At 40.4% G+C, this 27996-nt stretch overlaps 1 protein-coding gene across 2 annotated transcripts; it reads left to right on the top strand.

Moving 5' to 3' along the window:
* The first annotated feature begins 54 nt into the window (after positions 1-54).
* On the top strand, positions 55-27635 carry SLC4A1AP (solute carrier family 4 member 1 adaptor protein). Of its 2 annotated transcripts, XM_034659722.1 has the most exons (14): positions 55-877; positions 1098-1290; positions 3208-3330; positions 4345-4405; positions 4726-4865; positions 11426-11586; positions 12354-12423; positions 13015-13201; positions 17667-17778; positions 20075-20312; positions 22080-22166; positions 23023-23090; positions 25054-25123; positions 27297-27635. In XM_034659722.1, the coding sequence occupies exons 1-14, from the start codon at positions 215-217 to the stop codon at positions 27344-27346; spliced, it is 2223 nt and encodes a 740-aa protein (XP_034515613.1). In that variant the 5' UTR covers positions 55-214; the 3' UTR covers positions 27347-27635. The 2 variants fall into 2 exon arrangements, with proteins under 2 accessions (XP_034515613.1, XP_034515614.1); XM_034659723.1 differs by lacking the exon at positions 23023-23090 and having other exon boundaries at positions 215-877.
* The last annotated feature ends 361 nt before the right edge of the window (positions 27636-27996 follow it).

Genomic DNA, 27996 nt, shown 5'->3' with positions numbered 1-27996 from the left:
CTCGGCCGTCTTTTTTTGTTTTTCCTTCCCGTGATAGTCACTTCTTCGTAACGCTGTGGGTGGTGAAGGAGTAACTCCGCTATCGCTGCCCAGAGAAGTCTCTGGGAGCAAAGAGAAAGAGAGAAGGAGAGGGAGAGACAGAGACGGGGGAGGAACTTAGAGACCGAAGGGGGAGGTTTCCCGGAACGGATTTCGAGACTGCAACTGACTGAGGATGGATGATGGTCCCTCTCAGTCCGAGCCTCTGGCTTTGCAAGAGCTCAGTGACGACTTCAAGAAACCAACCCTGCTGGTGCCCCCGGTTGTGCGCGGCAAGGCCCCCGCCACCAATCCTCCAAACCCTGAGGAGGTGAAGAAGGAAAGGCCCGCGGCGTCGCTAGAGCCCGATTCCGGGGAGCCTGACGCCCCGCCAGCCCGGCCGGACAGCGGGGGCACCAGGAGTCCACCGAAGGAGCAGCCGCGGCCCCCCACAGCGGCTCCTTCCCTTGGCGGCCCGGCCCGGGCTCCCCCTTACCAAGAGCCGCCGTGGGGTGGCCCCGCGACGGCCCCCTACAGCCTAGAGACACTCAAGGGCGGCACCATCCTTGGCACCCGCAGCTTGAAAGGGACGAGTTGCTGCCTTTTCGGGAGGCTGTCCAGCTGCGACGTGTGCCTGGAGCACCCTTCGGTGTCCCGGTACCATGCCGTGCTGCAGCACAGGGCGTCGGGCCTCGAAGAAGAAAGCGACGGCCACGGGCAGGGCTTCTATCTTTACGATCTGGGAAGCACCCACGGCACTTTTCTTAACAAAACCCGCATCCCACCCCGCACCTATTGTCGCGTCCACGTCGGGCATGTTCTTCGCTTTGGAGGCAGCACCCGGCTCTTTCTTCTTCAGGTAAGTAGAAAAATCGAGGATTGAAATCTCTGGAGTGCACCGGGCTGGCTTCCAGAGCTCCTTAAACTTTAACTGAGGAAGGAGATTCTCCCGGGTCAGCGATGACAAAAGTGGAGGAGTCTGGTCCCTCTCCAGACCTCTCTGCGCATTGCCGTGTTTCTGAAAGTGACTCCAACAATCCAGAGCTCTGAAAGAATCATTCTTTCGCTTGGTTCATCAGGGACCAGAGGAAGACCGAGAGGCGGAGTCCGAGTTGACGGTAACGCAACTGAAGGAATTGCGCAAGCAGCAGCAAATGATGTTGGAGAAGAAGATGTTAGGAGAAGACTCGGATGAGGAGGAGGAGGATACCACTGAAAGGAAGAGAAATACCAGTAGTCAAGATGATGAAATGGGCTGCACCTGGGGAATGGGTAAGAAATTAAAATTGCTGCCGAGGTTAATATTTTAAATTCATGACTAGTGGTCATACAGCTTTTCATGACTTTTTGAGATAGGTGAGACAAATACAATTTGGACATCAAATTACCAAAACCCACAGAGATTTGTTAGCTTGTCTGATGTCCAAAAATTGAATTATGGGCACTATGGATTTCTTTTAATGCGTTTTACAGCGCACTTCCTTGTTCAAAACTCTTCCTCAGCACACAACTAATTTATTATTTTTACCATATGTATATATATACATATATATATATAGTACCGACCTTGATTATCATCACTGGGGGGGATGGAACTATATTCAATCAAATAACATGGAATGCTCAGTATAGGATAGTCCCTCAAATTTTTTGTACTTTATGTAAATTCCCTGAAATGTGAAATAGCTAATCAGAGAAAGCTTGTCCCTTAGCCAGAGGAATAAATTGAATTTTCTATAATGTCAGGCATTTTGGAGGATGGGTATTCAGGAACTAGGAATATAAAAAGAAGAGGGCCTTAATATGTCGTTGGGAAGACTGGATAAATATCGTGAAATTACTTTTGTAAGTGCCAAACAAAAGCTAGAAACCATAAGTACGCCAGAGTGAGGGTTCAGAGATGGGAGTAATCACTGAGAACTTAGACCTGCACTGTCCAGTATGGTAGCCATTACCCACATGTAGGTATTGGACACTTACAGTATGGCTAGTCCAAACTATACTCTAGATTTCAAAGACTTAGTGTAAAAAAATAATGTAAAATATTCATAATATTTTTATACTGATTACATGATAGTAATTTTACTCGTATCTCCTTTTTAATGTGTCTACTAGAAAATGAAAAACTTCTTTTTTTAAAGATCTTATTTATTTTTTGAGAGAGAGAATGGGCGTGAGCAGGGGGAAGAGCAGAAGGAGAGGGAGAGACAGAAGAGTCTGGCTGAGCCACCCCGGCACCCTGAAAATGAAACACTTCATGTATGGCTTTCATTATATTTCTGTTGGGCAACCCTGACTTAAAATTTGGAAAAGTTTTTAAGTTTACAAACAGACTGGTCTTGAGCTGGAACTTGAAGGAAAGGAAAATTAGGCCCCAGGAAGCTGAGTGTTGAGAATGGTTTTCAGGGAAGGATCGATGATTTTAACGGAGTAATGAGTAGACTAGTTTATTTGACAGATATAGTAAATATTAAGAAGTTATATTGGAGACAGAGTATTAGACCCTGGTGATAGCAGGAATGCCAGGCCAAGAAGCTTAGATTTTTTTTCCGATGGACAATGTGGTAGGTAATTTTGTTTTTTTGTTTGTTTGTTTTTTTTTTTTAAATTTTATTTATTTATTTGACAGAGATAGAGACAGCCAGTGAGAGAGGGAACACAAGCAGGGGGAGTGGGAGAGGAAGAAGCAGGCTCATAGCAGAAGAGCCTGATGTGGGGCTCGATCCTATAACGCTGGGATCACGCCCTGAGCCGAAGGCAGACGCCCAACTGCTGTGCCACCCAGGCGCCCCGGTAATTTTGTTTTTAAAATACAGTGATGGNGATATAGTAAATATTAAGAAGTTATATTGGAGACAGAGTATTAGACCCTGGTGATAGCAGGAATGCCAGGCCAAGAAGCTTAGATTTTTTTTCCGATGGACAATGTGGTAGGTAATTTTGTTTTTAAAATACAGTGATGGAGGGAAAAAAAAAAAAAGGTGCCATGAAAACAAGTTTTAATTTGTTACACAATTTAGAAAAACTAGATATTTATACTGGTGATTTTCTGTTTGCTCCCTTCTCCCCCATCCCCCACCTTTCTTTTCATTGATAACTGTATCCTTTATGGAGGCTGAATGGAAAGTGGGTATCATTAAGACAGTCTCTTCCTATGTCTATCTTTTCTTTCTTTCCCTTATCCTATAGGAGAAGATGCTGTAGAAGATGAGGCTGAAGAGAACCCCATTGTCTTAGAGTTTCAGCAGGAAAGGGAGGCCTTTTATATAAAGGATCCAAAAAAGGCTCTCCAAGGTTTTTTTGACCGAGAAGGTATGTAAACAGATTCTGACCCTGCCAGTAAAAGGTATCCATAGCAGTGTTGTTTTGTAGATCTTCAGGGTACTTAGAAATGCTGTATTTTATCTGCTGTTCTCCTTAATCAGTTCTTGCCCTTGTGGTCGATTGCTTCAGGTTTATTTTGAAACTAGTAAAAGTCCTGTTAGTCTTATCTTGGAAAAAAGGGACTGCCTTTTATTTTATTTTATTTTTTTTTTGACTCCTCTCAGTCTTCTCGAAAGATCCTAGACTTGGGTGGTGGGGAGATTGACCTAACTTCTTAAATTTTTTTGTTTCTAATTCATCTGATCTTTTGTAAATCTTAACCTAGATGTCCATGTTATATGATTTAATGAATGTTTCCACAGAGGATTTTTTCAGTAGAGCTGCTTTGAGAGAACATCTGTGTGTGTGTATGAATATATATATGAACTGGTTGCATTCTGCACTTAATATTTATGCTTTTAAAAACCAGGCAATTGTGACAAGTTAACAGCTTACATTTACAACTTAAATAAGTGTGAAAGGTGCTATATAGTGGACAGAGCTATTTTTGGAGAGTTGATTGTTTTGATCTGAGTTTGCTTTTCTATGCCTCAAGTTCATCCTAATTTTTTTTAAAAGGGTTTATTTATATATTTTAGAGAGAAAGTGAGAGAGCAAGCGGGGAGGGTCAGAGGGAGAGAGACATTTCCTGAAGCAGACTCCCTGCTGAGTGCAGAGCCCAACATGGGGCTTTATCCCAGGACCTTGAGATCACCACCTGACCTAAAATCAAGAGTCGGCCACTTAACTGACTAAGCCAGCCACCCATGCTCCCTAGGCTCATCCTAGTTTTATTATCAGATGATAATCCCTAGGAATAAGCAGTGAAACATTTTGAAATTTAGTGTTCAGTGTGGTATGGGAACTTGATATTCTTATTTAACCTTTCCTCTCTTTTCCATTTTTCTCAACTAGTAGTTTTCAGATGTTATTAAAATTGTTTTGTCTTTCTTCCTCCCACAGGAGAAGAATTAGAATATGAATTTGATGAACAGGGACATAGCACTTGGCTCTGTAGGGTGAGGTATGTTCTGTTCTCATTAATGTCCATTTCTGAAAAGTGATCAATTTTACATTATAGACAACAAACCCAAAGAGTAACTTCAGCCTTATTTTTAGGCTGTTCTTGAATTTGGGCCTTGATAATTTGGCCAGTGGGGTGGGGTGGGTCAGAGGTATAAGGAAAAGATTTGAAGTCCGACCTTGGCAAGATAGAGCAAGATGAATGGAGAGATTAAAAAGGCATGTCAAAAAATGACTATTATCACAGCATATTAGGTTTTTTTTTTTTCCATGAGAATTGGAGCTTAGTACTGTACTATGATTCCCTTCAAACCAATACAGATTACCTGTGGATGATTCAACTGGAAAACAACTGGTAGCTGAGGCCATTCATTCAGGAAAGAAAAAAGAAGCAATGATCCAGTGTTCACTGGAAGCTTGTCGAATCCTTGATACTTTGGGATTGCTGCGGCAGGAGGCAGGTATGTGGGAACGCTTCTTTTCCTTGAAAGAATGAAAGAGAGGGAGGGAGGGAGGTAGGAAGAGAGATACAAAGAGATGTTTCTTCTGACAGAGACAGAAAGAAAAAGAAAGAAGAAAGGAAAATTTAACACAGAAGGCGATTAACTATCTTTTTGGGGGAAAGTGTAAATTGTCTAGAATTCTATGAAGTGAAAACAAAAGATTCCATATCTCAGTACCCACAGAAAGCCATTGTTTATATTCTCCTAGACAGTTTCATGTGTTCAGAACTAGATCCTTTAATAAAAAGCAAATACTCATACACAAATGCATTTATATTACTTATATTTTTTCATACTTATATTTTCACGTAAGAATGTATCATGGATATTACCTATGTGATTGCATTAAATTTATCTCATTTTAAAAACCTGTCTGGTTATATCATCATTTATTAATAAAGGCTTATGCTATATTTTTGTTTATTCTAAAATTAGTTTTTATTATTGCAAAGTAACTTAGGTATAGTTTAAAACTACCAAAGGCTTATAACAAAACATACCTGTTCCTTGCCCTGCCTCTCCTCAGTCTTCAACCTTAGAAGGAAGTCTTTTTAACTCTTTCAATTATTTCTTTTGACATTTAAAAATATCCATATTTCCAAAAAGGAAGAGTATGCTACTTTATTTTGAGTCATTTATTTTATTTTATTTTTTGTTTATTTTTATTTAAATTCAGTTAATTAACATATAATGTATTATTAGTTTCAGAGGTAGTCAGTGATCCATCAGTCTTATCCCCAGTGCTCATTACATTACGTGCCCTCCTTAATGTCCGCCCAGTTACCTTATCCCCCATCCCCTCCCCTCCGGCAACCCTCAGTTTGTTTCCTATGATTAAGAGTCTCTTATGGCTAGTCTCCCTCTCTGAATTTGTTGTTTTATTTTTTCCTCTCTTTCCTTATGCTCCTCTGTTTTGTTTCTTAAATTCCACATGTGAGTGAGATCATATAATTGTCTTACTCTGATTGACTTATTTCGCTTAGCATAACACCCTCTAGTTCCATCCATGTAGTTTCAAATAGCAAAATTTCATTTTTTGATGGCTGAGTAATATGCCATTATATATATATACACCACATTTTCTTTATCCATTCATCTGTTGATGGACATCTGGGCTCTTTCCATAGTTTGGCCATTGTGGACATTGCTGCTATAAACACTGGGGAGCGGTGCCCCTTCAATCACTATGTTTGTATGTGATTGTTTGGGGTAAATCCCTAGTAGTGCAATTGCTGGATCATAGGGTAGTTCTATTTTCAACTTTTGAGGAACCTCCATACTGTTTTCCACAGTGGCTGCACCAGTTTGCATTCCCACCAACAGTGTAAGAGGGTTCCCCTTTCTCTGCATCCTCACCAACATTTGGTGTTCCCTTACTTATTATTTTGGCCATTCTGACAGATGTGAGGTGGTATCTCATTGTGGTTTTTTTGATTTGTATTTCCCTGATGCTGAGTGATGTTGAGCATTTTTTCATGTGTCTGTTGGCCATTTGTGTGTCTTCTTTTTTTTAAGATTTTATTTATTTGACAGAGAGATAGAGTACACACAAGCAGGGGAAGGGGCAGAGGCAGAAGAGAAGCAGGCTGCCCACTGAGCAAGGAGCCTGATGCAGGACTCGATCCCAGGACCCTGGGATCATGACCTGAGCCGAAGGCAGACAATTAACCGACAGAGCCACCCAGGCATTTCAGTTCTTTAGAGAAATGTCTGTTCACGTCTCCTGCCCATTTCTTGATTGGATTATTTGTTCTTTGGGTGTTGCGTTTGAGAAGTTATTTATAGGTTTTGGATATTAGCTGTTTATCTGATACTCATTTGCAAATATCTTCCCATTCTGTCTTTGGTTGTCTTTTGGTTTTGTCAACTGTTTCCTTTGCTGTACAAAAGCTTTTTATCTTGATGAAGTCCCAAAGTTCATTTTTGCTTTTGTTTCCCTTGCCTTTGAAGATGTGTCTAGCAAGAAGTTGCTGTGGCCGAGGTCACAGAGGTTGCTGCCTGTGCTCTCTAGGATTTTGATGGATTCCTGTCTCACATTTAGGTCTTTCATCTATTTTGAGTTTATTTTTGTGTATGGTATAAGAAAATGGTCCAGTTTCATTCTCCTGCATGTGGCTGTCCAATTTATCCAACACCATTTGTTGAAGAGACTTTTTTCCATTGGATATTCTTTTCTTCTTTGCTGAAGATTAGTTGACAATAGAGTTGAGGGTCCATTTCTGGGTTCCCTATGCTGTTCCATTGTTCTGTGTGTCTGTTTTTGTGCCAGTACCACATTGTCTTGATGACTACAGCTTTGTAATAGAGGTTGAAGTCCGGAATTATGATGCCACCAGCATTGGTTTTCTTTTTCAACATTCCTTTGGCTATTCAGGGTCTTTTCTGGTCCCATACAAATTTTAGAATTATTTATTCCAGCCCGGTGAAAAAAGTTGATGATATTTTGATAGGGTTTGCATTGAATATATTGATTGCTCATGGTAGCATAGACATTTTAACAATATTTGTTCTAATCCATGAGCATGGAACGTTTTTCCATTTCTTTGTGTCTTCCTTAATTTCTTTCATGAGTGTTCTATAGTTTTCTGAGTACAGATCCTTTGCCTCTTTGATTAGGTTTATTCCTAGGTATCTTAGGTTTTGGGTGCAATTGTAAATGGGATCAACTCCCTGATTTCTTTTTCTTCTGTCTCGTTGGTGTATAGAAATGCAACTGATTTCCATAGAACTGCAACTGATTTCTGTGCATTGATTTTATATACTGTGACATTGCTGAATTCCTGTATGAGTTCTAGCAATTTAGGGGTGCAGTCTTTGGGTTTTCTGCATAGAGTATCATGTCATTTGGGAAGAGTGAGAGTTTGACTTTGCTGACTCGGATGCCTTTTATTTCTTACTGTTTTCTGTTTGCTGAGGCTATGACTTCTAGTACTATATTGAACAACAGTGGTGATAGTGGACTTCGCTGACTTGTTCCTCACCCTAGGGGAAAAGCTCTCAGTTTTTCCCCATTGAGAATGATATTCACTGTGGGCTTTTTGTAGATGGCTATTATGATATTGAGGTATGTTCCCTCTATCCCTACACTGTGAAGAGTTTTAATAAGGAAAGAATGCTGTACTTTGTCAAATGCTTTTCCTGCATCTATTGAGACGATCCTGTGGTTCTTGTCCTTTCTTTTATTAATGTGATGTATCACAGTGATTGATTTGCAGATGTTGAACCACCTTTGCAGCCCAGGAATAAATCCCACTTGGTCGTGGTGAATAATCCTTTTAATGTACTGTTGGATTCTATTGGCTAGTATCTTGGTGGGAATTTTTGCATACATATTCATCAGGGATATTGGTCTGCAGTTCTCTTTTTTGGTGGAATCTTTGTCTGGTTTTGGGATCAAGGTAATACTGGCCTCATAGAAAGAGTTTGGAAATTTTCCTTTCATTTCTATTTTTTGAAATCACTTCAGAAGAATAGGTATTAATTCTTTAAATGTTTGGTAGAATTCCTCTGGGAAGTCCTCTGGTCCTGGACTCTTATTTGTTGGGAGATTTTTGATTATGGCTTCAGTTTCCTTGCTGGTTATTTGTCTTTTCAGTTTTTTATTTCTTCCTGTTTCAGTTTTGGTAGTTTATGTGTCTCCAGGAATGCATCCATTTCTTCCAGATTGCCTAGTTTGTTGGCATATAGTTGCTCATGAAATGTTCTTATAATTGTTCATATTTCTTCGGTGTTGGTTATGATCTCTCTTCTTTCATTCATGATTTTATTTATTTGGGTCCTTTCTCTTTTCTTTTTGGTAAGTCTGGCCAGGGTGTTATTGATCTTATTAATTCTTTCAAAGAACCAGTTCCTAGTTTTGTTGATCTGTTAATCTGTTCTACTGTTCTTTTGGTTTCTATTTCATTAATTTCTGCTCTCATCTTTATTAATTCTTTTCTCCTGCTCTGCCTCTTGGACACGAATGTTTGTTTCCCTTGCTAGATTAGGGAAGTTTTCAGCTACAATTTGTCTTGTTTTATAGGGATCTTAGGGCTGTGGGCTTCTTGATTTTTTAGCCTGCCTTCTGGGGGAGGGGCCTGCCGCGCCAATACTCAGGCAACCCTGTTTGGGTAGAGTCTCCGTGTCCCCTGCGAGGGGGGATGGGGATGGGCACACTGTGAGCCGGTATTTCCAGGCTTTTATTCTCTGGCGGCTTTCCCTGGCGGTTTGCTGTGCCTCTTGTGAGAGTTAGAGCAGCAGTGGCCGAATCTCAGCCTCTGTCTCAGAACAGAGGGATCGCGGACCGTTCTCCCCTGATGTTCTGGCCTCTTTAGCTCTGTTACTGTTGGTGCTGCTCAATCCTGTAGAGTCCCGGGATGTGTGCCCCACACCTGGCGTCCTAGCCCTCACTTGCAGGGCCGGTGAGTCTCTGGTCTTTGTGTTTCTAATACCGGCAGCTGCCAGCCGCCCTGCGCACTCCGAAGCTCTGGCCCTCAGTCTGGTCGCGGGCGTTCTCACAGTCTCAGTCTGCTCTCTCGCGGGTGCCGGTCCGCGACCGCCTGCTCCCCTGTGCAGGTGGCTACTGCTTCCCGGCGCCTGAACGCGGCAGCTCCCTCCCCCTTCCGTTTATCTTCCGATGTCTGTGCGCGGTTTCATGGCTCCCTGCTTCGTACCTCAATACTCAGTGCTGGAGATGTTCATTTGTAGAGATCCAGATGTATCTTCCTGCGTCTCAGGCTGATTCCGTGGATGTTCAGGCTGGTCTGGTACCAATCGAGCTCGACTCAGGGGACCGGCTGAAAAAGGGGTCCCTTACTCCTCCGCCATCTTCAGATTAGTGTTTTTAAAAAAATCTTTGTACTATAGCTTTAGTGGGATATGGGGAAAGAGTGAAATTAGATGTGTATGTTCAATGTACCATCTTAACTTGGAAATTAAGAAGTTTATATTAATAAGGACTGTTTTGGTTGTAAATAATAGAAACCCACTTCAAACTAGCTTAGGGAGAAAAGTTATTGGCTCCAGAACCTGGGAAGAGGAGCTTACAGGATTGAAGGAAGAACTGCATGAACCAGGACCAGGACGTTAAGTTCTGGTCCTGTCAAACCAGAACTCTCAGTTTCACCAGGACACCATAAAAGCTGTATGTATCTGTGTGATCTGTTTCATGAGTGCATGGTTTTATTTTGCAGATAGATTCTTAACCCCGTGCGGAAGAGCTGGCTCCTTACAGAATTTATATCTTCCCTCTTTCATAACCTCATTGGAAAAAGAGCCCTTTTTTCCTTATATCTAAATATGAGGATTCTTACTGATTGGCTTTGGTCACTTGACTACTCCTGATCCAGATGGAATGGGGGAGGAGTTTTCTAGAAGGAAAGGGGTACTTTTACCAGAACAAGGGGAGTAAGATGGTATAGGGTAGACAAAAAATGTAATAGCTACCATAGTCCCCTCTTGATGAGCTTTCCAGATTTTTCACTGTTACAAACAATGTTGCGTTGATATCTGTAGGATAAATTCCTATAAGTGGAATTGCTGGGTCAATTGGATTTATTTTTATTATTGACAGATGTTGTGATCAAGAAGATCGTATCAATGTACCTTCCCACCAACTGTTTGAGAGTCCATTTCCCCATACCCTTGCCAAATTGGGCATTATTAATCTTTTCATTGTTTTTTTCTAGTCTATAGTGGTATCTCATTATTTTAATTTGTATTTTTTTTTAAAGATTTTATTTATTTATTCGACAGAGATAGAGACAGGCAGCAAGAGAGGGAACACAAGCAGGGGGAGTGGGAGAGGAAGAAGCAGGCTCATAGCGGAGGAGCCTGATGTGGGGCTCGATCCCATAACGCCGGGATCACGCCCTGAGCCGAAGGCAGACGCTTAACCGCTGTGCCACCCAGGCGCCCCATAATTTGTATTTTTTAATTATTAAAGTGTTTAACATCTTTTAAAATTTTTTTGTTCATTTATGTTTCTTTTTCTGTGAACTGCTTTCATTATCCTTTTTAAAATTTTTGGATTATTAGCCTTTTCCTTGTTTATCTTTTTCCTTTTTTTACTCATTGATTTTTGGGAACTTCTTGCTCATTAAATAAATTAGCCCTTTGTTTTAATTCTTTTATTGTGGTAAAATATACATAACATAAAATTTACCATTGTAAGCATTAAATGTATTAAATACATTCACATTGTTGTGCAACCATCACTACTATCCCTCTCAGAAGTTTCTTATCTTCCCATTTATGTAACTTTGTACCCACTGAATGCTAACTTCATTGTTCCTTCCCTCAGCCCCTGGTAATTACCATTCTACCTTCTGTCTCTTGAATTGGGCTACTCTAATTATTATGCTAAGTGTAGCATAATGTCTTCCAGGTTTAACTCTTTGTTTTTATATTTGGTTTGACAGCTTGTTGAGTCTTGCAGTAATTGATGGTGATATTTTAAGTTGCTTACCTACTTGTCTTCTTTTCCTTTTTCTTTTTCTTTTTTTTAAACTCATTTCATTACCATTTATTTTTTCTCCCAGTATCTCGGAAAAGGAAAGCCAAGAACTGGGAGGATGAAGACTTTTATGATAGTGATGATGACACGTTTCTTGATCGGACTGGCCTGGTTGAAAAGAAGCGTCTGAACCGAATGAAGAAAGCTGGGAAGATTGATGAGAAGCCAGAGACCTTTGAATCATTGGCAAGTTTTATTTACAGAAGTAGTGGTGGTAGTTTAATTTTTAAATAAGATAATGTATTATTCAAATTTGTTTTATAATTATAATTTTTAAAGCAGTAGCATTGAAATCTGGTACTGAAGTATAACTTTCTTGATCTGTAAATTTGATAGTAACAACCAGTCTTACCCAACTTGGAAAACGTTTGGCTTGCTGCTAGAGACTCTGTCTACCTCCGGGTGGATATTGATCCATGGAAGAGCGTTCTTTGGATATGGTGTTAATCCTACAAAAAGAAAGAAAAAAGTCCCAAATTCGGCCGTTCTGAAGTGAAATTGACTTTAGACTTCTGGCAGTCAAGAATTGTGAAAGGAATTTTGAGGAGTATAGTTTGGTAATAGTCTTAAACTGTATATCCTTCATGATATCATCATAAGATAGCATGTGTTTTCACTATATTAAGTAGTATTCAGAGCTTTACAACATTACCCAACATCTGTTTTTTTGATTCATCAATGAAAACAAATGCCTTGAGTTCTTTCTTTTGAGTAATGTCCAGTCTGTGTTCTGTACATTCATTTTGTTTAATTCTGAGTTAATTCAGAACTTAATTCAAATTAATAAACACATGAAAATTGTTAGCTCCATAAGATGCAGATTTAATTGGAATTCTGAATGAATCCTCTTAAACCTTGTAACAATAGTGAAAATAAGAAGAGGAAGACAGAAAAGCTACCATATTTTGAAAGAAGAAAAACATTTGCTAACCCTGTTAATTTGGGTGTTACAGGTTGCAAAGTTAAATGATGCTGAAAAGGAACTCTCTGAAATTTCTGAGAAACTGAAAGCCTCAAGCAAAGGTAAGTCAATGACCCATTAAACAAGTACGTATTGGGCATCTACCATACGTAGTGCACTCTGCCAGCACTGAGGCTAGTTAACAACATATACAGAACATGGAGCATTTCTAAGAAGGAACATAGCATCTTAGAACTAGAAAGAACATTATAAATTATTTGGTTTAAACTGTTTATGTAATAGATGAGGAAAATGAAGCTCAATGAGGCAAAATGATGTCCTAAGGTCTTCAAGCTATAACCTGTTTTCTTATTCCTAACATGAGTAATGTCCTCTTGTTAGTGACTTTATGTTAGTGACTTAAAAAAAAAATTATTTATTTATTTGAGAAGGAGAGAGTGTGTAGCGGGAGAAAGGGGCAGAGGGAGAGAGAGAGAATCCCAAGTGGACTCCCTGCTGAGTGTGGAGCCTGACACAGGGCTCTTGATCTTATGACCCTGAGATCATGACCTGAGCCGAAATCAAGAGTTGGAGGCTCAACTGACTGAGCCACCCAGGTGCTCCTATTAGTGACTTTTCTGTGGAAACTTTGGCTGAATTTTAAAATATTTGAGGCCATTTTTCTGAACATATATTTTCCCTTTCTTGGACAGCTCTGTCAGAGTCACCATCTCAGGATTCTTTAGATGCATTTATGTCAGAAATGAAATCAGGGAGTGCATTGGATGGTGTGTCCCGGAAGAAACTTCACCTGAGAACTTTTGAACTGAGGAAAGAACAACAGAGACTTAAAGGGTTGATAAAAATTGTAAAGCCAGCAGAGATTCCAGAGCTGAAAAAGTAAGTCTTAGTTATACTTGAAATTTTAAATAAGCATGTTTGCATAGATAACATTTTGGATTATATCTTTGTTTTTTTAATCTTTACAGAATAGAAATAGAATGTAAGAAACCCTTTAAAGCACAGGAGGCGGTGATTTCATAGAGTCAAAATCATTTCATTTGTGTGAGGCGAACGTGATAACCACTACACTATGGAAACGCAGCTCATTTCATTTGTGAAATACAGACGGCTGCAGGATTTTTAGAGAAAACTATGTTGATTCCTGTTTCATTGGAAGGCTCTGAATTTTTTATTTATTTTTTATTTTTATTTTTTTTAAAGATTTTATTTATTTATTTGACACAGAGAGACAGCCAGCAAGAGAGGGAACACAAGCAGGGGGAGTGGGAGAGGAAGAATCAGGCTCCTAGCAGAGGAGCCTGATATGGGGCTCGATCCCAGAACGCCGGGATCACGCCCTCAGCCGAAGGCAGACGCTTAAAGACTGCGCCACCCAGGTGCCCCTGAATTTTTTTTTTTTTTAAGATTTTATTTATCTAACAGTGAGAGTACACAAGCAGGGGGAGTGGCAGAGGGAGAGGGAGAAGCAGGCTTCCTGCTGAGGACCCTGGGATCCTTCCCAGGACCCTGGGATCATGACCTGAGCTGAAAGCAGATGATTAACTGACTGAGCCACCCAGGTGCCCCAAGGCTCTGAATTTTTTACTTAATCTTTTTTTTTTTTTTAAAGATTTTATTTATTTATTCATGAAAGTCACAGAGAGAGAGACAGAGAGAGGGAGAAGGCAGAGGGAGAGGGAGAAGCAGGTTCCCTGCTGAGCACGGAGCCCGATGCAGGACTTGATCCCAGGACCCTTGGATCATGACCTGAGTCGAAGGCAGATGCTCAACTGACTGAGCCACCCAGGCATCCCCCCTTTGTTTTTTAAAGATTTTATTTATTGAATTTTTTACTTAATCTTTTAATGCAGAATAAACTTCTTTGAAGAGCAACATGCCAAAAGGCTAATTTCCCTAATATAAAGACCTTTGAATAAGTAGACAACCATCTACCAAAGAGAAAAATGGGAAAAGGATATCAACTGACAGGACACTGAAAAAGAAATACAAATAGCTCTTAACTATATGAAAAAAAATGCGCAGTCTTGCTCGTAAGAGAAATACGAATATAATAATGTAATACCACTTTTTAATCTATGATTTTAAAACCACAGATGAAAAGATATGAGTTCAGATTGTCAGTTTAGCACCTGATTTGTCATTCCTAAGAATCAGTTGACAACTTTGATAAATACTTTTTTAAAAAGATTTTATTTATTTATTTATTTATTTGAGAGAGAGAACACAAGCAGGGGGAGAAGCAGAGGGAGAGGGACAAGCAGATTCCAAGCTGAGCACAGAGCCTGATGCAGGCTTGATCCCACAACCCTGAGATCATGAGCTGAGCTGAAATCAAGAACCAGATGCCCAAATGACTGAGCCACCCAGGGGCCCCTATATTTAAATACTTTAAAAGTGGAATTTCTTCCTTTAAAAATAGGGGAAGGCATAATCCCTTAAAGTTGATTTTATTGGTTAACTTTGATTTTGTGAAAATTATTGGAAGAAATTAACCTAAATCCTTTTTTTTAGTAATTTGTAAACAAGATTTTAGAAATAGTTTTTCCCAGATTTGGCTAGTATTTGTGTGTGAATGTATATGTGGTGTGTGTGTGCATGTGTATGTGTGTGTGAGAGAGAGAATAAGATGCAATCTTTTCAATTTGACAATATTTTTGAATTTTGTTCTATGTGGTCTCAACAAATTTAGAAAATGTTGAGTAGGTTGTGGTGGAAATGAGCAACTCCCAGTGAGCACAATTTGGGTAGGCATCTCAAAAAGTGGTATTGCCTGGTTGGGATCACTCACTTATGAAGGTAATTAACTCTGGAAAGTTTCTTATTTTCTTTTTATCTGTGCTGTCCTATATAGCATGCAATAGTCTCCTGTGATATTAAAATCAAATGAAATTAAAAACTCAGTTCTTCAGTCACGTAGTCACATTTCAAGTCCTCAATAGCCACATGTGGCTAATGGCTACTATATTGGACAGTACAGACGTAGAACATTTCCATTTTGCAGAATGTTCTGTTTGAATGGTGCTGCTTTAAGTAGGCTCAGTGTGGAGCTGAACACGGGGCTTGAACTCACAGCCCTGAGAGCAAGACCAGAGCTGAGATCAAGAGTTGGCCGCTTAAACAACTGAGCCACCAGGTGCCCCAAGGACAGTGCTGCTTTAGATTGCCAGTAAGCATTTATGTGGCCCCGTACCACCGTGTACAAAACCTGTAATTTGATGCTGGGGGCATTGCATAGATGAATATCTAGATATTGGGAGGCATCTTTTTTTTTTTTATAGGGATTTAAACATAAAATGTTTCTGTAGCCCTTGATCATCTGTACAGAAAATTAATCCCCAAGTTACTAGCAGGTTTATTTAAAGATTTATGTGTAGTTTGGATATTTCATACAGTGATTCATAGGTCAGTCAACAAAAGCTATGACCCAAGTGATATTTCATTTACTGATAGTGAGGAGGGGGGTTAGCACTCAAGTTAGATTCCCTGGCTTTCATTCTCAGCCCTATGAATTACTTTTTGGGCATTTTGAGACAAGTTATATAATTTCTTTGACCTTAACTTTCCTCATCTGTAAATTAGAAGTATTAGTGATGTTGAAAGAGGACACGGATAGCGGTACCTGGGTGGCTTAGTCGGTTGGGCATCCGACTCTTGGTTTTGGCTTGGGTCATGGTCTTGGGGTTGTGGGATTGAGCCCCACGTTGGGCTCTGCACTCGGCAGGGAATTGGCTTGGGATTCTCTCTCTCCTTCTGCCCCGCCCCCTGCTCATGTGCTCTCTCTTTCTCTAATAAAATAAAATCTTTAAAAAGGAAGAGATGGCATGAATAGCACTTGACACAGTGCTGGCGTGTATGTATTATTATTATCATCATTGTCCTATTCTGTATACCTAGCAGCTATTCTTAACGTTGTATTTGTGGAGAAAGGATAAAAACTCCTGAGGCATAGTTCAGGGTAAACAAATTAACAGTGAGTTTTAATTCTAACTCCAAAATCCTTTCCCTTGGTAAGTCATCCCTGCGAGAGAGGGTATGTCAGCTTCCTCCAGAGCCTCCCTTCTTGCTGTCTGTGTGTCTGTATAGTTTCTCCTCCCTTTCCTACTTTAGATCCTGGCCTTTAGATGTGTACCCTCTCCCTCCTCTTCTCACTTGAAGGTTGAACTTCCCAACTTTCTACCTAACACCTTTCCCCCTGACCTAAGGAGCTCTTCATTGTGATTCCATCTTCTGCCTTTTCATCTCCTCGGAGTGACTTCTCGTCCTCCAGACCAGCGAAGCTATTTAATGGAGCTGAAGAATATCTGTGTTGCTCTTGACTTTGTATGCCAGAATCTTCCTGAGGCCTTTGGGGAGGGGCTGTGAAGAATAGTATTTGGCAAAGAGTCTTTAAGGCCAGGCAGGAAGGATTCTTCTGGTGGCCTTAGCAAGGCAATAGTCTGTCTGTGGTAGAGAGCAAGGGTCTGAGGCTAGGCCCAAGAGCACTGCCAAGGGGGTAGAAGAGGGCAGCAGTGGCAAATAGGGCTTTAGCGTAGAGCAGCAAGGTCAGTTTCTCATATGGGTCACTGTACGTCAGGAGTGCCAGTGCTATCCCTGTATTCCAGAGTGCAGGCCTGTCTTTCCCTCTGTCTCCTCAGGCTATCTTGTCATCGTCACTTCTGCCTACTCTCCGAGTGTCTGGTCAACTCAACTGTCATCCTTTTTGGTTTTGCTCATTTCTTTTTTTCACCTGCTCTTTCCTAATTTCTACAGTCTTTTCTTTTTGCTCTTCCTCAGCTTTACCCTAATGGGCTTAGCTGTGAATGGTGACAGGCTCATTAGTTATAAGGTCTGTCGTTATGTCTTTGTCATTACTCACCACGCAATGTAGCCCCTACACACGCACTTTTTTAAAATTTTTGTGATCAGAGCCTTTGTGTGTGGTTATGATGTAAGTGTGGACTCCAGGTAAGTAAGACACTGTGAGTCCTCTTGAGAGGTTGGTGGAAAATAGGGCTTTACCCCGTGGATCTGTCTCCTGCCACTTGGTGGGAGTGTGGTCTTGCCCCATTTGCCAGTGACCTTTGTACTGTCAGCATCATTTTATGAAGGTGAAGTCATGTAGCATGTTGAAACTTACTAAAGTTGAAGCCTTATCTTACCCTTAATAGCCCTGTGTCTGTGAGAGTCAACACAGTGTCATTGTCCCTTCAGATTCTCTTGGCCTTTTCCTATTGGTATGTGCTTAGATGCTCATTTTGTGGAAATTTTTGTTTTGCCGAAAGTTTCTTTTCATTGTCCGGGGTGTTTTTAGATAAAATCTTGGTTACAGGAATAGATATGTATAATTGTTCTTTCTTCTTAGGACTGAAAGTCAGGCTGCAGATGTGGAAAACAAAGCTAAAAAGCCTATGTTGCCTCTCTTTGGTGCCATGAAAGGAGGAAGCAAATTTAAATTAAAAACGGGAACAGTAGGGGTAAGTTGTGGGTCATGGTGTGAAACTTTTAGCTCTCAAGTCAATTTGCATGTGACTGATTTGTACACTGAACATCCATATATTAATTTGTGATGAATGTTGCATTTAAGAAGTGTCTCTTTTCCTGGTGCGTGGATATTGTAACATTTGGAGTCAGCTAACATTTGTTAGTCATATAGTCCCTGCACCTGGCCCTGCCATATGGTGTTCCCTACTTCATTTAATCCCTCTAACACTTGGTGACGTGTGGGAATTACTACCTCTCATAGGTGAGGAAACAGGGTCAGAAAGATTAAATATGATCACATCATCATAAAGTGACTAGACTGGCAATCAAATCTAAGTCCTCTGTTTCTTGAGTTTTGTGATCTTTCTACTGTCCTCTAACACTTCCCTGGTGAATGTTTTTTGCTTTGCATGCATCCCTTTTTACAGATTCAGCTTTTAAAAGGTCTTTATCACCTAAAGAGCTGAACCTGGTGTAGTTGTGTGTGAGGGCTCCCCTGACCAAACACCACAGACTGGGTGGCTTAAGTGACAGAAATTTATTTTCTCACAATTCTGGAGGCTGGGAGTCCGAGATCAGCATACGAGCAGGGTTAGTTTCCCCTGAGGTTTCTTTCCCTGGTTTGGAGATGGCTGCCCTCTTCCTGCGTCTTCCTGTGGTCATCCCTTTGTGGACTTGCACCTGTCGTGTATCCCACTCCTCTTGTAAGAACTCCAGTCATCTTGGATTAGGGCCCCACCCTAACTGCTTTCTTTTAACTTACCTCTTTAAAAATTTTATCTCTAAATATGGTTACGTTCTGAGGTACTGGGGGTTGGGGCTTCAACACAGGAATTTTGTAGGGACAGAATTCAGCCCCTAGCACCTTGAATTAGGGCAGACTGCCCTCTCGTGGCAAAAGCCTGAAGTCTCAGGTTGACCTGAGATGCAGGCTTTTCTGTGTGGATGGGGGGAAACTTGTGTTTTAGTTAGAGGATAAACACTTTACTAAAAAGCTCTCTTTAGAGGTTTACTGAATTCAGTCTTATATTTAAAAAATGATATGCCCAACATATACTTTAGTACTTTCTCTCTATTTCTTAAACTTTAATCAACTTTTTCTCTTTTCTTTTAAAGATTTTATTTATTTATTTGACAGAGCGAGAGAGCACAAGCAGGGGGAACAGGGGGAATTAGAGGGAGAGGGAGAGGGAGAAGTAGGCTCCCAGCTGAGCAGGGACCCCGATGCNTAAAAATAAAAATAAAAATAAAAAAAAATAAAAAATGATATGCCCAACATATACTTTAGTACTTTCTCTCTATTTCTTAAGCTTTAATCAACTTTTTCTCTTTTCTTTTAAAGATTTTATTTATTTATTTGACAGAGCGAGAGAGCACAAGCAGGGGGAACAGGGGGAATAGTAGAGGGAGAGGGAGAGGGAGAAGTAGGCTCCCAGCTGAGCAGGGACCCCGATGCGGGGCTCGATCCCAGGACCTTGAAATCATGACCTGAGCTGAAGGCAGATGCTTAACCATCTGAGCCACCCAGGTGCTCCATAATCAGCTTTTTCTAATAATTTTGTTAAAAGGTCTTGATTAGAATATTTGGCTTTATTCTTCAAGAAATGTCTTCAGCGGGCGCCTGGGTGGTGCAGTCAGTTGAGTGTCCAACTCTTGGTTTCAGCTTAGGTTGTGATCTCAGGGTTATGAGATTGAGCCCTGGGTCTGGCTCTGCGCTCAGCACAGAGTCTGCCTGAGATTCTCTCCCTCTCTCTCTGCCCCTCCCCCCTCTCTTTCTCTCTCTCTAAAATAAATAAATCTTTAAAAAAAAAAGTCTTCATGATCTGTTTTACTGATTTACATGTCTCATTTCTTTGAAATTGTGTTAAATCTAAAATGCAGAAGCTGCACAAATGATCTGTTTCTTAGAAATGTGTGTCTGATTGACCCCTGGAAGATTTTGTATTGAATTAAGATCCTTTAACACCATGAGGGGTAGCAGGACAGGAATCCTGCAGCTGTGCTTGCAGGTACTTGCCTCCGGCACCTGCAAGAAATGTTCTAGTTCCCTACAAGCCATTTCAGGTGTTTTGTACTTAATATTCTTTTGACCCTAGAAACTAATAAAGATATGTGTTAAGGGTCCATAGATGGATAAAATTTCACATACAAGTCCTACTTCCAGCAGACTTCTGCAGGGTGCATCAGCCTAGAGACGTGAGACATTCTGCACATTTAGCTCCAACTCCTTGAAGAGATTTGTCTCTCATTATGTGGAACTATTTGTTCATTGTTTTGTTTTGTTTGTAGAAGTTACCCCCTAAGCGCCCAGAACTCCCTGCAGCTCTAATGAGAATGAAGGATGAGCCTGAAGTAGAAGAGGAGGAGGAAGAGGACGAGGAAGAGGAGAGGGAGAAGGAGGAGGATGAAAGGGGGAAAATGGAGGCTGGAAGCAGTAGGCTGCAGCAGGAGACAGAGCTGGAAGATGCCATGCAGGAAGCGATGCCTCCCTCTGACCTCACATGTTCTATAGAGACAAAAACCCATGGTAATTTCTTTCTTCTCCTTTCCGTGCTGCTCAGTGGGGCATTTGCATCGATTGTGTTTAGCCAATCTGTTTGTGCATTTTGACTCTGTGGCACTTTATGGTACGTGATACAGCTGACTCTGGAAACATACTTTCCTGGTCTTTCTTTGACCATCAGTCATTATTTATCCTCATTGCAAAATAAGGGCAGGCATTTCCAGTCTATTCCAGAATTATGGAACATTGAAAGCTGTGGAATCTGAAACCACAGCTGCTGTGGAACAGCCAGAGCTGCTGCCATTGTGTGATTGGAGGGCAGTAAAAGAGGGTGCATGATGGAGCCTGATCATGTAGTCTCAGGGTAAACCTCCCCTTAGTCATTATTTTCCCCATCCCTAAAACCGAGGCTAAGCATAATTGTGCCCACGGTACACACTTCTTAGGAAGCATGGTGCCTTATTCATCTTTTTGTCCATGGTACCTAGCAGAGAACCCAGCACACAGTACTCTCACACCTCAGCCAAGGTTTGATGACAAATGACAAAAGAGGGAATTGATTGGTTTTTAAACATGTTTTCTTCTGACTGTAAGAGGAAGATGTATTCATTTTAGAAACTTTGGCTCATACATAAAAGTCCAAAGAAGAAAAGAGAAATCTCCTGCAGTCTCACCCCTGAGATCATTGTTATCTTTTCAGCATCCTTTTGTCCCTTGTCAGCTGCAGGAGTTATTTTCCTGCAGCATGACCAAACCGTTTGGCATTGTCAAGACTTCACAGAAAATAGGGAGCATGAGGAAAAACAAAACAAAAACCGACATTAAATATGCATGGGAATGCATGCATGTCTACTTCCAAAACAAACCTGGCTTGTTTGCAAAAAGCGCCGGGCCTGATATGGACGCCTTCTCTTGAATCATCCTCAGTTGTTGGAGAAAAGAAAAGTTTCTGTTTTTTTCATCTGTGAGAGATCTTTTGGTCTTGCATTCTCCTTTGTTTAGTTATTGGCAATATGCTTAGCCTTTCCAAACAAGGTACTTACACATACTTTTTTTTAACGAGTCCAATCATTGATCCATACATTGTGAAGGTGGCACATAAACAGGTTAGTAGGAGGGCAAGCAATAAGTATTATATTTTTTTGTGTAAGGGACCAAAGGATAAATGTGTGTGTGTAAAAATAGATTTTAAAATTTGTTAAAGATACATTAGTGAGTAAATCTACAGCTGATTAGGGATTACTCTAGGCCTCTTTTTTTTTTTCAATGTTAGGATCGTATTGTACATGCTATTTTATAACCTATTTTTTTCTGTATCTTAAAATATTCTTTTGAAATGTGGAGTCAGAAAGGAGCATAGTGATCCATCACATGCTTTTGCCATAATTTAATCAACTCCCTGTTAGATCTGTACTTAATTTTTAATTTTTGCTATTCTAAACATACTGTATATATAATAAATCTTGGTACTCATCTCTGATTATTTTCTTTGAATATGTTCCTGGAAATAGAATATCTAGGCCAAGGATTATGTACATTTTTAAGGCTTTTGGTAAGTAGTGCTGAAAAGTTTTACCTCAGAGATGGCCAGTTTTTAAAGTGGAAAATTGATTTCTCTGTTAAACATATGGAGGCACATTTTTTGAGAATCCAATTAAGGTTATTGAAGCTAATGATAGTAAAGGTGGGTGATTATGTATTTACTTAGCTTTTCTTGCTTTTGTTTTTGTTTTCTAGGTTCCCCACTATGAATTAAATAATAACAATATGTTCTGGTTCTGCATTTTTTAGAAAACATGTCTCAACTCAGCCAAGTGGAGAGGAGTAAAGATTATCAAGAGATTAGTGAAACAGCTGCATCACGTGAGGAGCCCTCAGGCAAGTAGTGGGCGACTCCATTGCTGCCCCGCACACAAGCAGCCAGCTGGTGTCAGAGAGGAGGGGCTGGCAGCTGAGCTGAAGCAGCACAGAGCATGGCCTTTCAGACACTGGGGAGATGCTCCTGCCAGGGCCCTGGACGGAACAATACATGAGAGGTTATGTTTGGTGCCATCCCATTTGCCTTTTTTTATTCCTTTTCTGCCTCCTGGTGTTCCGTCTCCCAGATCTACAAAATTCCTACTGCCTTCGCGCTTCCCTCTGGCCACGCAAAGCCCTCCACAACTTTTCATCTCCCAGAGATTAGTCTGCCTATCATGGGAGTAATTCCAAAACTATTAAAATAAATTGGCTAAAAGGTTGACCTATTGAAAGGACTGGTTTTGGGGCACCTGGGTGGCTTAGTTGGTTGAGTGAATGACTCTTGGTTTCAGCTCAGGTCATGATCTCATGGGTTGAGGGATCAGGCTCCCTGTTGGGCTCTGCGTTCAGCACAGTCTGTTGGAGATTCTCTCTCTCTGTCTCTCAAATAAATAATCTTGGGGAAAAAAAAAAAGGACTGGTTTGCTACAGTTTTAGTTGAACTGTAGAATAGTAAAATCAGCCCCATTTTCCTTTCCCTTTTTAAATGGTGTGATTATATTCAAGCTTGTACAACAGCCTTACAATTTGAAAACTGCGTTATAGCAGAGAGAAAATTCTCTTAAAATCGTCTTTATAGTAGAAGGAATTTTTGAGAATTTGATTGTTATGTGTTTTCTTCAGTTTTTATAATGATCTTTTAAGAGGAATTTTTTTTCTATTTTACCTATTCTGAAATAGCTATTGCCGCTTGTTTTTCTTTTTCTCAAATTAGCATCAAAGACTGAATATGAGAAAAACAGAGATGAATTGAAGAAAAAGAAAGCTCCCAGTCTAGGCAAAGTAAGTACTTTAGCCATAATCTTCACCTCTCTAGAAGTAAAAGTGAACCCCCTTGTCATGGACCACATTCAGAAGAGTGATTTTTTAGGGATTGTCTTTAGCAGAGTTCCCAGCGAGCTAATACTCCCTCTTCTAGATGTCTGGGCTCTCTTTTTTTTGAATTTTTATGTTTTGAATTCTCTGTTCTTGTCTCCATCCACACCATTCCCTGTAACTCCGCATATACTTCTTTGATTAATTTCTGAATCTTTGTTCATATCCTTTTATGCCATACAAAGACATTTGAATAATACGTTCTTTTTTTTTTTTTTTTAAAGATTTTATTTATTGGACAGAGACAGAGACAGCCAGCGAGAGAGGGAACACAAGCAGGGGGAGTGGGAGAGGAAGAAGCAGGCTCATAGCGGAGGAGCCTGATGTGGGGCTCGATCCCATAACGCCGGGATCACGCCCTGAGCCGAAGGCAGATGCTTAACCGCTGTGCCACCCAGACACCCCTGAATAATACATTCTTATTTGACTATTTTTATTACACAGAAGGTAGAATGTAATGCACTCTACGTCAGGATTTATTTATCTTTTTTTAGCCTATTATGGAAATCACTGTGTATCAGTATACCAAGAACTTCCTACTGTATGGATGTACTCTACTTAACCAGTTCCCTATAAGTGGACACTTGGGTTGTTTCTAGTCTTTTATTATAACAGTGTTATAATGAATAATCTCGTGTATACATAATTTTTTGTGGATATAGTAATTCCCAAAAGTGGGATTGCTAGATTATGTCAGGAGGTCCTTAAGACCCCAGGCTAGGTAATTCATAGGAGGCCTCACAGGACTCAGCATGTGGTTGTATTCACAGCTGTGATATACTAGAGTAAAAGAATGCCAAGTACAGTCAGCAAAGGGAAAAGGCACATGGGGCAAAGTCTAAGAAAACCAGGCATAAGCTTCCAAGAGTCCTTTTTCATTGGAGTCACACAGGATGTGTTTAATTCCCCTCGCAATGAGTTGTGACATCTTATGAAATGTTGCTAACCAGGGAGGCTCACTAGAGACTCAGTGCCCAGGATTTTTATTGGGGACTGCTCACACAGCCACCTCCTGCCTGGTATGCACTCAAATCCATTCTCCCAGAAGGAAAGTAGATGTTCAGCATGAACCATATTGTTTTTATAGACAGTTTAGGCACAGTGAGCCACTTTTATCAGGGTAGTAGGAACCCTCCTGAAATCCAAGTCCCCAGATACCAGGTGAGGGCTAACCTTGTAAACAGGCCTTTCAAAAGATAGCCCTGTTAACTCTTTTCTGCACCTAGATCAAAAGACAAATCCCAAATTTCCCTCTATGGGTTTTATACTGTTAGAACTCATACCTCTCTTAACAATCCCTTTTAGAAAACATCACTTCAGGGGCGCCTGGGTGGCACAGTGGTTAAGCGTCTGCCTTCGGCTCAGGGCGTGATCCCGGCGTTACGGGNCGTTAGAACTCATACCTCTCTTAACAATCCCTTTTAGAAAACATCACTTCTGTCTCACTGGCTGAAAATCAGCTTGTTGAGGCTTTATGGGAAAAAGTCAAGGTTCAGAAAGAGAGTATTCCCCCCATTTTTTGGTTACTTGTGTCAAGGTAATTAATGGAAGCTTTTCTCTCTTAGTTTTTCTTTGTTGACGGGCATAGGGACAATAATTCTTAGAGTTAAAATTCTTTTGGGTAAAATAACCTATCTTTTCTTTGCAGCNACATCACTTCTGTCTCACTGGCTGAAAATCAGCTTGTTGAGGCTTTACGGGAAAAAGTCAAGGTTCAGAAAGAGAGTATTCCCCCCATTTTTTGGTTACTTGTGTCAAGGTAATTAATGGAAGCTTTTCTCTCTTAGTTTTTCTTTGTTGACGGGCATAGGGACAATAATTCTTAGAGTTAAAATTCTTTTGGGTAAAATAACCTATCTTTTCTTTGCAGCTTCCAGCAACACTTTCCTCCAAATATCCAGAAGATGACCCAGACTACTGTGTATGGGTCCCACCTGAAGGTAGATTGTTTTTGTTACTTTTCTTCTCTTCCAAGACTTATTTATTTATATTTCTGAATAGGTAATGTATGCTTAAGGTTCAAAATAAGAAAGTTTTTATAAGAGTATATAGTGGGATGGGACACTTGGGTAGTACAGTCGGTTAAGTGTCCAACTCTTGATTTTGGCTCAGGTTGTGATCTCAGGGTCATGAAATCCAGGCCCATGTTGGGCTCCTCGGTCAGTGTAGAGTCTGCTTGGGATTCTCTTTCCCTTTGCCCCTCCCTCCCATTCGCTCGTGCAATCTCTTTCTCTCTCTAAAATAATTAGGGTTGCCTGGGTGGCTCAGTTGGCTAAGCATCTAACTTTGGCTCAGGTCATGATCTCAGGGTCCTGGGATCGAGCCCCACATCTGGGCTCCCTGCTCAGTGGGGAGTCTGCTTCTCCCTCTCCCTCTACTGCTTCCCCTGCTCTTGCTCTCTTTCTCTCTCAAATAAATAAATAATCTATTTTTTAAAAAATTCTTTAAAGAAAAAAAGTAAGTAGTGGGAAAGTTTTCCCTTCTAGGGGAACAGGTAGAGTGAAAGATCTAAAGAGACATATCGACCAAATATAATTTTTGGATTCTGCTTGACTCCTTTTTTTTTTTTTTTTTTAAGGTTTTTTTTTTTTTTTGGGANTGTGACAGAGACAGCCAGCGAGAGAGGGAACACAGCAGGGGAGTGGGAGAGGGAAGAAGCAGGCTCCCAGTGGAGGGGCCCGATGTGGGACTCGATCCCGAAACGCTGGGATCACGCCCTGAGCCGAAGGCAGACGCTCAACGACTGCGCTACCCAGGCGTCCCGTCTGCTTGACTCCTTTTTGAACAAATAACTATTAAAAAAATTATATACCAGTCAGATAATTTTGACCACTAGCCAGATATGCAGTGATACTAGGAAATTATTAATTATTTTTAAGTGTAGATGATGTTATGTTCTTTAGAAAAAGTTCTTATCTTCTAGAACTGTGTACAGAAGTGTTCACAGATGGAATATCTGGGATGTACCTTAAGATAATCCTGTAGAGGTTGAGGATGAGGGAGCGTGGAGGGGGTAATAGATAAAGCAGGACTTGTCACATATTGATAATTGTTTTAGCTGTGTGATGGGTACATGGAGATTCATTATATTTTTTTCTTCTGCATGTCTTTTAAATTTTCTTTAAAGTTATAAAAACACAACTACTGGCTCTGCCTCAGCTACTTTGGTGTTTTCCTCTAAAGCCAGCCAAATATCACTTTCTTGTGACTTCTTATATATGTCACATAAAATGCTCGTGTGAGCAGTTAAATACATAATATTTCACCATTGTTTTTACACAAATAGAAGCATATTCTATACTTTGCTGTTTTGCACTTGACATTATATGGCGATCCTTCCATAGCTATTCATAGATTCCTCCCTCCCTCCCTTCTTGCCTTCCTTTGTAGCATAGTTCTTTTTTATGGTCTAGATAATACCTTTACTTATTTATTCAGTTCCCTCAGTGAATATTTGCTGTGTTTCCAGTTTTGCCATTACAAACAACTCTGCGTGGAGGGGAGGGTTTGGGGGCTGGGGTAACTGGGTGATAGACATTAAGGAGGACACGTGATGTAATGAGCACTGGGTGTTATATAAGATTGATGAATCACTGACCTCTATTTCTGAAACTAATAATACATCATATGTTAATTAATTGAATTAAAAAAAACCTCTGTAATAAGTAACCTCTAACATACATACTTTTGCAAGTGTAGAGGTGCATATGTAGAAAAAATCATAAAAGTTAACACGCTGGATCAAAGGCTATAAACATTTTTAAGACATTATAAATTGTATTCTATAGGGAGGATACAGCTTTTGTTCATACATACATTCTTAAGGCAATGTATGAGATGCTTGTTCCCCATATGCTCATCACAGGTTGCTTTTTCTATGGATCAGGTTTCTAATATACTAGTAGTTTATAGAAATTTTGTTACTGGAAATGTTTGCTTTTTATTGGCTAGTAAATATAAGGGTAGATATTGTATACAAAAAGGCGGCATTCTAGAATAGTAGAAACCTCTTTTGTCTGTTCTTTTTACTTTTTAGCCCATTAATGTCTGGGTATCTTTTCCCTCCTGACTTTGGAAAAGTGAATGTGTTTATTTCTTTATACTCTGACCTAGGCCAAAGTGGAGATGGCAGGACCCATCTGAATGACAAGTATGGCTATTGACTGCTTCGGAATCCTAAAGGAAGACCTTGTGGACCATGTGACATGGGATATGTAGGGTCCTATATCAAGTTGAATGTCCAGAGAAGGAGTTCAGGTGATCTTTTGTAAAATCTGGTGACTGGCCTTTTCTTCCATGCTTATGGCTCCCTAAATTTATCTACTCATTTGATTCTCTTGAATTTGGCATTTATGTTTAAAAGTATTTGTGAATGTATGTAAAAAGAAACCATATATTCTGAGAATTGGTAAAGTGATAGACATGACTATTAAAAGAGGTGAAGATGTCTCATGTTTGCTTAAGGCCACAATGTCTTTCATGAAGCTTTAGGGACTGTGCTTCTCCTGAGGAATAGGGTGCTTCTCGTAGTTAGACTGTAGGCTTCACTGATACGGCCTCCTCAAATAAGTGTTGGAATATGAGGTCATGCCATAGTGTGACCCACTCCTGGAACTAAAAGTAGATACAGAGTGGGGCCTTCCTGCTCCCTCCCAGTATAATCCTCCTGCCAGGTTTGAGAATGGACCCTGATTTATCAGGACAAAGTTCAGGACCATAGTACACCTTGTGCACTCAGACACCAGTCCTGATAAAAACTCAGTCTTTTGAATGTCCTGGACTCTGAGTCAGATTAGTCACTCCTTCTCCTGTG

The sequence above is a fragment of the Ailuropoda melanoleuca genome, chromosome 4, assembly GCF_002007445.2.
Source record: "Ailuropoda melanoleuca isolate Jingjing chromosome 4, ASM200744v2, whole genome shotgun sequence".
Taxonomy (NCBI): domain Eukaryota; kingdom Metazoa; phylum Chordata; class Mammalia; order Carnivora; family Ursidae; genus Ailuropoda; species Ailuropoda melanoleuca.
Note: the sequence above shows the minus strand (reverse complement) of the source record. Positions and strands in the feature narration are given on the sequence as shown.

Bases quoted from the DNA above. Each gene is read 5' to 3' on its own strand.
- SLC4A1AP (XM_034659722.1), top strand. From the start codon at position 215: ATGGATGATGGTCCCTCTCAGTCCGAGCCTCTGGCTTTGCAAGAGCTC. The intron at 17,779-20,074 runs GTAAGTTGTGGG...TTTTGTTTGTAG, and splicing joins TAAAAACGGGAACAGTAGGG to AAGTTACCCCCTAAGCGCCC. The intron at 22,167-23,022 runs GCAAGTAGTGGG...TTCTCAAATTAG, and splicing joins ATCACGTGAGGAGCCCTCAG to CATCAAAGACTGAATATGAG.